A 10,721-nucleotide genomic window follows, 5' to 3' on the forward strand; every position below is an offset into this window, starting at 1 on the left:
CATAATGAATTTAAAATAAAACAAATGGTGTGTCCAAAAGGAGGCAGGGCACCTAATCACATCCAGTAATAAGAAAAGTAAAGGAAGGAATTTGGTTAGACATGAGATGACATGAGATGTAGGAAGGAGAGCCACGCTTAATGTTGTCGAATCTGCAAAACCCAAATAATTGGATATCCCATTTGTGATGAGATGAGATAAGAAAGGTACGTTACAATAATTTCACCATTGCTTGCTCAGATTAGAATCAACCTTGAAGCCCAAATCCCGAAACAATAAATTCTCATGATGCTTTCTTTCTTATCTGTCAATCATGCAAGGCCTTCAAGTTTCAACGTAGCACATTTTACCAATAATGAGCCAACACGTACATTTTTTACCTAACAAAAGTAGTGATATATCTTAGGTTTCTGTAAACATAATTTACTTATGGAAATGACACTTACGTGCGTTGACATTTTTCTCTAAACTTCCGTATTCTTTATATTAAATATAACAACTCTCTGCTAATTGAATATAATTCAATGAAAAGGGGCATGGACTTACAGACCAGTTATCGTAACACATTGAAAGCGTGTGAGAGATATCATTTCCTAATTTTGACAACAACAAAGAAAGCAATAACTCTCCATACGTCAAATATACTCAATTTCCTTTCTAATCTCTACGTCACTATAACCTAGAGGGAGAAATCCACAAATTGAACCTTTTACTATAACATGATTCTCAAATATGTGTGGATATTTTTAATAATCGGTCCGCTGATTGGCAGTTTGATGCATATATACCCCAATCTGCAAATGTGATCGGTGTTGGCGTGATCGGTTCTATAAGAAGTTGGTTGTGTGGAAGGTTTGCATAGATGAAGTTGTTGTAGAGATTTTAGATTAGAGTAGACCATTTGGACGTGTTGATATCTGACCGTCCAAAACAGCTGGGTCCCACCCATCATTCGAGCAGCGCGTTTGACAAGTTTCATATATAATGAACGAGACATTCAACAAGCAGCGGCTCGACTTTTGTTGTATGCCGTTTTCCCTCTCTAAAGAAAGACCAGGGAAGGGACATTGCCGTCGATTCAAGAAAAAAGGTTCTCTCATTCAACGTCAGCACGCATTCAGCTAAAGCATTGTAATGTGTGAACGCTGAAAATGCCACCAAAAATTCTCCCCGCGGCAACAGCCACGTTTTCCCCAAATTACCCTCTGATGCCACATACACCCCCCCTTCCCGCTGAAAAGTCAACTCGGCAAGTGACAGCTCATTCAAGTTGTTCATTGAAGAAGGGCGTTTAAGTAATTTCCTAGTAACAGCCCTTGCAATAGTCCAAAAGTCACGCGTCAACCTAAAAACCGTCACGTGTCCGTCAAGCGAAATCCATGCTGTTCTCAACAGTAAACTCTAAACAGCTCCTGAAAACCCACACGTGTCCGTGACCCAACAACTTTACCGCTAGCCACCGGTAACCCTTATCACCCAAACAACCCGACCATATAAATACCGGTTCAAGCCAAACTCACTTAATCTTTTGCTGATTCAGCTAAAAAAGAAAGAAAACCGAATAGAAAGTGCGAGAAAAGTCTTAAGAAACCGCGAGAAAATAACAAAAATTATCTGATTCTCATCGTCGTCGTCGTTGTTGAAGTTTTCTTTGAGCTTAACAAAGTTTTGGGATCATTTTCTTAAAGGTGTTTGTTTGTGTGGTATGATTTGATAGAAAATGGTGGCAGAAGCTAAGATTGTGTGTCAGCAGAGCGTGCCCGTTTTGGAGGTTCAGTATTTTGGTAAAGGGACTAATGTTCATGAGGTTGAAGATGTAGTTGCAGTTTCACAGTCGATTTCGCCCAAGAGTTTTGACCGAAATCGTGCTTCGGAATCCGTCTCCGATGCTATAACGAGCTCTCAAGCCGTGAGTTTTCTGACCTTGATGCTCCGCTTTTTGGACCGTTTGATCTTCTAGTTGTCAATTGCGATGTGGTTTAATTTGGTTTTAGGTGATCATGAATCTGGGTTTTTTTTGTTATAGTTTTAGACCTTGAATTTGGTACTTGCGTTGAATTCTTATGGTTTCTGACTTTTAAAATATATAGGGTTTTGTGCTTACTGGGTAGCTGAATTTTGATGGAAGTTTTGCACATAAATATAAGAAATTAGATTGAATTACCTCGTTTTATAATTGAACTACGAAAGTTGGTTCTTACAAGGTAAAGGTTAGTTTTTGTTCTTGTTAGATAACTAATTATTATTTGGTTAATGTGATGATTAAATAAAGGACCCTTAAATAAAATATGCCCGCCTGCTATGGTACTCTGTTACCATGATTCATCAAAACATTAGTTGGGTTCGATGTGGATGAAAATAAATGTTGACTTTTTGCCCATGTGTGATGCCAATTTTCAAAGCTGGCAATTTGTAGATTTCTGGTTCCTTTCAGAACCTGGGCTGTATCAAGTTATCTGTTTGTTATTTTTGGTCTCAAAAAGTAGAGAAAACTGTATTCTTGACATAGAATTGTGATGTTGTGTGAGTGTTGGGTACTTGCAAGTCTGGACGGATGGTTTATATGATGATCTTAGCACTACATAATTATAATTGTGAACAACTATCCGCATTGTTAATGAACTTAAACAAATATGAATTGCATGGTGAATTGAAAATTTGACCTGATTTACATAGGTTTGGAAAATCTTACGAATGGATACACATCATACATTCTCTTCGTGTCTTATGCCCTCAATTTCTACTGTATAGTTGCTTCTCATTAGAAATAATGCTACCAGGCAGTGTGGTAGTATTTTATATGTGTCAATGGAAAATCTTGGCATTTAATTCCTTATTCTTTACTTCTTTTCAGGATGATAAACCTGCGGATAAAATTCCTGATTTGGCTCCAGAATCGGCTGATCTTCAATTCTTCCCTAGGCTCCGTTCTGGTAGCTTTGCTGACATTGGACCCCGTAGATACATGGAAGATGAACATATACTAATAGATGATCTATCTTCACACTTGGGATCGCTCTTTAATTTTCCCACGCCAAGTGCCTTGTATGGGGTAATAATATCACTTTGGACTTCGAATTGCAATGACCTTGAATTTGGTGGTTTGCTAGTTTTGATGTTTACTGAGGTTGAAAATGTTATATAGGTATTTGATGGACATGGAGGACCAGAAGCAGCATCTTATGTCAGAAAAAATATGCTCAGATTTTTTTTTGAAGATGCCGATTTTCCTCAGATTTCTGAAGTTGATGAGATTTTCTCAGAGGAGCTTGAGAACTCCCTCCGTAAGGCATTTCATCTGGTTGACCTTGCATTGGCAGATGACCGCAGTGTAAGCAGTTCATCTGGGACAACAGCATTAACTGCTATGATATTTGGAAGGTATATCTATGCCTTAGAACTCTTTTTCCTCCCTTCCCGATGTGCCAAAATAACCTGTTTCCTTGGCCTACCTAGGGCTTCATTTCAAATATCTAATATTGATTTCACAAACATATGGTGTTATGTTTACTATATCAAGTGTAGTTCGTTATCAAAACTAATATCCCATTTATGATTTGTCAACCTTTTATTTTGATTCAAGTTATGCTGAGTACGAAATTTTTTTTGCATACCTCTTGGCGATTATATATTTTTGTCCATTCTACTTTTTATTCTCTTCGATGGTGATTGACCTTATTATCTTCTTTTTCAGGCTTCTAATGGTAGCCAATGCTGGGGATTGCCGAGCTGTTCTCTGCCGGAAAGGAGAGGCAATCAATATGTCTCAAGACCACAGGCCCATTTATCCCTCAGAAAGGAAGCGAGTTGAAGAATTGGGTGGATATTTTGATGATGGGTATCTGAATGGCGTCTTATCAGTAACCCGAGCATTAGGCGACTGGGACATGAAGTTTCCTCGTGGTTCTTCATCACCCCTTATTGCCGATCCAGAGTTCCGGCAAGTGGTTTTAACAGAGGATGATGAGTTTCTCATTATAGGGTGTGATGGGATTTGGGATGTGATGTCAAGTCAGCATGCAGTTAGCCTTGTTCGACGTGGGCTACGGCGGCATGATGACCCGGAGCAGTGCGCAAGGGATCTTGTTATGGAGGCTCTTCGCCTCAACACGTTTGATAATCTCACTGTGATTGTGGTATGCTTCTCCCCTCTTGATCATCGAGAACCATCACCACAGCGGGAACGAAGATTTAGGTGCTGCAGCCTCTCTGCGGAGGCCCTATGTAGTTTGAGGAGCTTGTTGGACAGCAGTGCCAGCGGTTGATTGTAGATATAATTTTTCAAATAAATGTCTCCCTCATACATTGTTTTGGCTGCTTCAGTCATGAGATAAAACAGCAGCTATCAGTTTTGTAGGTGTTCAGTGAGCTCTGGGTTGATGTACATACATAAGAAGGGGGACGCGGATGGTGATTGTGTTGTAAAAAGATGTATGTTCATACATTTTTTAGTTTACAGTACAGAGTGATTGGTTCATCCGATATAGTCCATTTCTAATCCTCTCATGTGTATTTATTTTATGTATATTATTTGGATCTTCGTTTCTTTTTAGCTCTTCCTCTGCTTTTGTCCTTTTAGCACTTGGCTCTCAACAATGTAACCCCTAATATATGATTAGCATTTGACAAGCTACTAAGTGATTTTCTATAATTCAATGAATTATTTCTTTCTTTCTTTTTTCCCCGTGTCTTTTGGTGCTTGATTTTAAAAAGATGGGACAAATCTAACAGGGATTTTTTAGCCAACAGGAAAATCCTCACAGGGCTTTTATGTCTAATACCTGACTTCCATTAGTGTAACTTGCAGAAAGAGAGATAGTGAACCATCCATTTTCTTCCGTATCAAGGTTGATTGATACGATACATGGAAGGATAAACAAGTCAAGTAATCCATTCATAAACAAGTCAAGTAACAAAGATTATGTAGGCTCCAAGCCTAAAGGTATCATAATTTCTATAGTTCTTTTTCTTTTGGGGAGTGATATACAACAGAGAAAGCCGTTCGTTTAGGAGATGGCCATTGCCCCAAATGATCTCACAAAGATCTTCATTGTGCTGCTTTTGTTCTTCAGCAAGAAAATCATTGGTATTACAACTGATAACAAATTAAATGATAGCACATTGATATTATATTTCATTGGAAACATTTGCCACGTTAAAAGAATTCGTGACAATCAGGGTCGATTAACCTTTTGAACTGTTATACCGTCGAGTCTGATTTGTAGCTTTTTGAAAATGTTGCAAACCTTTCCAAGCCACGTCCAAGTAAACTTTCAAGAAAAGGTTGCAGTGCCTGGAGGACGTCATATCAGAAATCAGAATGATGGATTATTTCATCCCACGTCAATTAAACAACATTTTGTTATGTTCTGTAAGCAATGCTATCAAACAAAATCTTTATATTTGAACTGATTTTCAACTGTGTGGGGTCTCCCAACTAGAGAATGTATAATATCTAAACCATAGTTAGAACACTTACTGATGCCACTGGAGCCAGGATTGGAGGAACTTCATAAGACACGGTTAGCTGAGATTGAAAAACGATAAGAGCACTATGAGATATACAACATGGAAAAATCAGAAAGAAAGTTGCTCTTTTCCTAGTTTCCATTACTCAGAGAAACCTAGAACAGGAAACCATGTCAATGCATATTATTTTGTGTTATACCAATCCAATGAATGTCCGTCCAGGCCATTCAATTGATCGCCAAGGATGGAGCAAAAATTATAAATAATCTAATTGCAAATTATTGATCTCCCCAGCGTGGCATCAATTGCATGGCATTCTGATGCCTATAAGAGGCATTGAACGCTGTCAAACTGTCGCTGATCAGAGACAAGCGTGTAAAGAAGATTCATAACATAAAAAAAACCTACAACTGCAGAAATTCAAAGTCAATATTTGAAAGAGCAGCCTCACTTCTACTAGGCATGATGAAGGACCTTTTGGATAAAACCGGACAGCACCTCTGCCATGCAAGTAAAACAGTTTATCAAGATTCTCATATCAACATAGAAAGCAAAAGAAATAGCGTCTACTTCATTTGCATACAATATACAAACACAACATTTAACATTCCTCCCTCATTATTATATTTGCAACCTTAATAACATGAGCATCAATGTCTGTGCTGCACCAGACAGTGACTTCCAGATAATTTAATAAACCAGAAATCAAACAATTTACACTCTTTCATCAAGTATTCACTCCCTCTTATGAAACCTAAGATGTCATCTTTGAGCTTTTGCTAGAGATGGAACCAGGTAGCTTCTAGCTTACTTAGCTACACCAACCAAGAAACTACTTTCAACACTGAAATTTCATACGTATTTTTTTTCAATAGTCTGAGTTGAAGGAAGTTGAGGTTCCACCCCAAAACCAACTGGCAATGAGGGGAGTAGCCCAACTCCTTATAAGCCCTTGCTAGGTTTCTTAACTTTCCAATGTGGGACTCTTTACCTTCACATTCTCACACGCCCCCGCACGTGTGGCGAATTTTCAAGCCTAACACGTGGACAACACATATTGGGGGACGTGGAGCACGTGTGGCCATTGGGCTTTCACACGTGGGCTAACATGCTCTGATACCATGAAGGAAGTTGAGGTTCCAACCCAAAACCAATTGGCAATGAGGCGAGTAGCCCAAGTCCTTATAAGCCCTTGCTAGGTTTCTCAACTTTCCAATGTGGGACATTTCACCTTCACATTCTCACATGAGTTACCATATTTCCTTGGTAGATTTTAACCAAATAACTAAACGTGATTTGGTAATTTGTTTTATAAGCTCTAGGATGACACAATATACAAGCATCAACACTACATAAACCCCAATCAATTATGAGAAAAGTGCTTATAATGCATTCTTTCCAAATGTTTCATCTAAAGCCCTAAAAGACACATTTATAATATTGAGCAAAAAGGCTACTTAAGTACACAGTTTCAACTTTCTTCTAATATTTCTCTTCTTCTCACCTGTTAGGAAGACCTTCCAGAGATCTCCAGTGGATTTTCTGATTCGGTATAGGCTGCACAAAGGTATTTACACAACAGTGAGAAAGGGAATATTGTAAGGACACATCATTTCTCTTACAGTTGATGGAGGAGTTGTGGAAGGAAAAACAAATTTTAACTAAAACATAATTCTTACCTGCATATTTCGAGCAAGCCATGAGAACTCAATATCACGGCCAAAAGCTTTATACTTAAGTGACCATCGTGATAGGTTAGGCTTGTCTTCCAATATCTGTTTTTATAAAGCAGTATATCAAATATCAATCTTCTAAAAATGCGAAACTGAACCCATGATCAGCCAAGCTGAAAAATATTAGCTACAACATTTTACTCTTAAGGAATCAAACTATAGGACAATCAATTATTCCCTCACAATCAACAGACTCATCAACATTTCACTGCTTGACAATAAAATATAGGCTGTAAAAAACATTATTGGGTTGCAACAAGTATTGATACAAGTGGATATATGTTACATAGCACCGGAAAGAAAAAGCAAATTTGCTTCAAATATAATTAGAGATCATCTAAAGAGCATCGGGAGAGTTGTTTAGCACCTTCACAGTTGAAATAAAGGGCATCCAACGGGGAATTGCCTCACGATCAGAGTAGCAATCATAAGCAACTGAAATTGGCACATCAATTTCCATCTTTACTCTGCATTTTATCACATTATTAGTAAGGCTTTCATTTACTGCCCGAATTTAGAGCAGAAAGGTGCTAGACCTCACTCCAAGCACTCGTTTGATACTACTTATGATTTTTCATTGGGTTCTGAGAAAGGATTAAGCATCATAAGAAGCATCAACTTAATAAACAGGCAGGGCATTTTCCAGGTAAAATATATGTTGAATAAGAACCACTTACTAGTGGAAACATTTGATTACACAAACCTAATAAGACAGAAATAAGAATAATACTAATTTGAACTACGGTGACAACAGTTCTAATAATCAAAATTAAAATACAAACTAGAATATAAGAAGGGAAACCCTCCAATCAAAAGGGAAAGATACATACTAATTGATATTCAATTCTGAAGAGTATGGATTATCAGTAACTATTTTGTATTTTCTAATGTGGATTCAGTCTAAGCAATCATTGAAGCTCCATTATACTACCAATTAACTATTTCTTGATAGCCTGATTGTATGACTGATGAACAAGAAAAACAGAGACAGATAAAAAAAACTGGAGTATTATAAAAGCAAAGCAGAGGTGGCATTACGTGCAGTCCTGCCATTGCATAACAGGGGTGAGGGTTCTGAATCCAGTGAGGCTCGAGCTTCGCTTTAAAGACCCACATGGGATTTTGAAGGAGATGTCACTGAGAGAAGGTGGTGGTGGTCTCAGAGAAGAGCTTCTCCAAATGGGTATGTGGCTGAGACTGCTGGGACAGTTTGGGCTTGAAATGCAGGCTGCTAGAGCCGTTGCACAAGCAGAAGACATGGTCAAACAAAAAAAAAAAGAGCACGAATTATAAAGCAGAAGAAAAGCCGTGAGAGATACAAAACTGAAAAGCAAGTAACATGTCGAACTCAGAAGTCTCAAGACCACAAAATCACGATCACGGATTCACAGGGGCACGAGTCCGATTTGTCCACCTCTCTGGTTTGTTGCCACCGGACTCCATTTGGATATGGGCCTCATTCATGTCTTATTCTACTTGCACAAAAAGGCCGGATCCAGATTTTTGGTCACAAACAAACCTTCATCCTTCGTCCATTTAACCCAACGCATCAAAAGCCCTGAATTACTGGCAAACCTTGCGCCATTTTGTAATTTTGAGATACTGGCAATAAAATGTCGTTTGATGAATGGAAACGGGCTCACTATTCTAATAAAATTCTCGTATGTTGGTGTTTTAAAATTTTAAAAATTCATGCGTATTGGTTACGGAGATCGTTTTGCACTTAATTGTGATAAATCGACCTCATAGACCCTGATTGATCACCCATATATTTTTGTTTAATAATTGTGTTTTAATACTTGCTTTTGAGTTCATTCGAGTATGTTTGGGTATTAGTTTGGTTTGTGAAATTATGAATTTAGAATTCAGGATTTGTTTTAATTTTTTATTCATTTATAAGGATACATTTCTGTAACTGTGGTGCGGTAGTGCAATGACATGGCTATACCCAAATCTATCAACCCTCTATGCCGAGTGAAGGACAATAATCAAAGGCAACAAAAATATGTTGAAAGCTTTTGAATACGAAAAATATTAGTCATATTCATCCCCGTGACTGAGGCGATTGCCCCTAAAATTTGATCAAACGTGTAGACCACTGTGTACTTATGGTGCCACTGAATCTAGACTACTGTTAGCTGCACAATTTTCTCAAATCAAATCTTTATATTGGTTGGTAATTTGGTATGATCTGATAGTTGACATACACTGTTCCCAGTCCCCAAAATTCTCTGTTTTTTAAAAAACAGTTACTCAGTCGTGTGACGCTTGGGTGATTATAAGCCACCAATGCATCTGAATTATGCTATGCATCAATATCAGTCGGTCACGCACACGTGGATGACTGAGTTTAACTCTCCTCGTCTTTGAAAATTTGAGCAGCCTCTCAAATCAGATTCATGAATCATGATAATGGCGGTCGTTGCCGCTGTTAGCGTCTTTCTCATGACTTGAGAACCAAAAATAGGGGTTGACTGCGATTAGAGAATAGAGCAGATTGTTGGATAGGGTAGGGAAGCCACATGTAAGAGAATAATACATCTATCTGTATTCTATATAGATTGAAAGTTGTCTCTTTGAGTAGAGGGCACGTGTACAATGTGGTTCTCCTTATTTAGACAAAACATTTTCATTATTGTATACTGTTCGGATTTCTATTCTAAGAGGTAGATCATCAACTAATGATACATCAATGTCATATTAGTGAGAAGTGTGAGATAAGAACACTTCACTAGTGGCAAGTGCCCCATTTATATATTAGTGAGAAGTGTGAGATTAGAACATTTCACGAGCTAATCCTCATATTATTTCTTATTGATCTAAGTCCTTTAATTATTTTGTCACATAAGATTATCTTCCTTTTTAGTATATTGACTCAACCACTGCGTTGGCATTGTTTGTTAGTACCCTTTTGGTTGAAAACGGGAAAAACATATGATTTTAAGTCATTAATTTTCATATTGAAAACGGGAGAATCATTTCTTATTTGTTTTATATTATTCTTGTAAAATTCCCCCTCTATTTATCTCAAGTAAAAAAAAAATACTCAATAATGCTATTTGTATCACCTTTATTAACTATCTTGCTTACGGTGTATATGGGACCCACTTATATTAAAGAGGTGGTCAACGATATGGTCAATAAAAGTAATACAAATAGCAATGCCCTGCTTCTATATGGCTTCTTTGTAGAATCTATTGTGAGGCTATCCAAAATATTCGTTGTAGAATGTTTGTATAATCACCATAACTACAACCTCATCGTTGTTGAAAAGACGTTCAAACAACAATATACATTTAAAAATCATCGTATGGATAACATCCCAACAATATTAAATCACATGCCAAAATTCTACATAACTATATTAGACAACGATTTTAGAATGTGTATCGTTATTTGAAATCAACGATGGTGCAAAATTGTCCTTAATTGGAGTGTGAAAATACGTCGGTCACAACTGTGACGGGTTTGAAGGAAGATTAATGCTATTTGGACACACAACATTGACACACACTTAGT

The 10,721-nt window shown here is 37.6% G+C and overlaps 2 protein-coding genes across 2 annotated transcripts; one reads left to right on the plus strand and one right to left on the minus strand.

Moving 5' to 3' along the window:
* Positions 1-1,516: 1,516 nt before the first annotated feature.
* LOC110755783 (Protein phosphatase 2C family protein) lies at positions 1,517-4,678 on the plus strand. The gene is made up of 4 exons (XM_021957064.2): positions 1,517-1,909; positions 2,855-3,052; positions 3,146-3,381; positions 3,695-4,678. The coding sequence occupies exons 1-4, from the start codon at positions 1,721-1,723 to the stop codon at positions 4,263-4,265; spliced, it is 1,194 nt and encodes a 397-aa protein (XP_021812756.1). The 5' UTR covers positions 1,517-1,720; the 3' UTR covers positions 4,266-4,678.
* On the minus strand, positions 3,616-8,773 carry LOC110755700 (Polyketide cyclase / dehydrase and lipid transport protein). The gene is made up of 7 exons (XM_021956933.2): positions 8,241-8,773; positions 7,570-7,669; positions 7,149-7,244; positions 6,974-7,026; positions 5,921-5,969; positions 5,480-5,527; positions 3,616-5,293 (listed from the first exon to the last, which is right to left on the minus strand). The coding sequence occupies exons 1-7, from the start codon at positions 8,459-8,461 to the stop codon at positions 5,201-5,203; spliced, it is 660 nt and encodes a 219-aa protein (XP_021812625.1). The 5' UTR covers positions 8,462-8,773; the 3' UTR covers positions 3,616-5,200.
* Between the last annotated feature and the right edge of the window lie 1,948 nt (positions 8,774-10,721).

Source organism: Prunus avium, chromosome 3 (genome assembly GCF_965620075.1).
Source record: "Prunus avium chromosome 3, drPruAviu1.hap1.1, whole genome shotgun sequence".
NCBI lineage: Eukaryota > Viridiplantae > Streptophyta > Magnoliopsida > Rosales > Rosaceae > Prunus > Prunus avium.

Coding starts and splice junctions, on each gene's coding strand:
- LOC110755700 (XM_021956933.2), bottom strand. CDS start 8,461: ATGTCTTCTGCTTGTGCAACGGCTCTAGCAGCCTGCATTTCAAGCCCA. Junction 7,245..7,569: donor CCTTTATTTCAACTGTGAAG/GTGCTAAACAAC, acceptor TTATAAAAACAG/ATATTGGAAGACAAGCCTAA. Junction 7,027..7,148: donor GGCTTGCTCGAAATATGCAG/GTAAGAATTATG, acceptor ACCTTTGTGCAG/CCTATACCGAATCAGAAAAT.
- LOC110755783 (XM_021957064.2), top strand. CDS start 1,721: ATGGTGGCAGAAGCTAAGATTGTGTGTCAGCAGAGCGTGCCCGTTTTG. Junction 1,910..2,854: donor CTATAACGAGCTCTCAAGCC/GTGAGTTTTCTG, acceptor ACTTCTTTTCAG/GATGATAAACCTGCGGATAA. Junction 3,053..3,145: donor CGCCAAGTGCCTTGTATGGG/GTAATAATATCA, acceptor AATGTTATATAG/GTATTTGATGGACATGGAGG.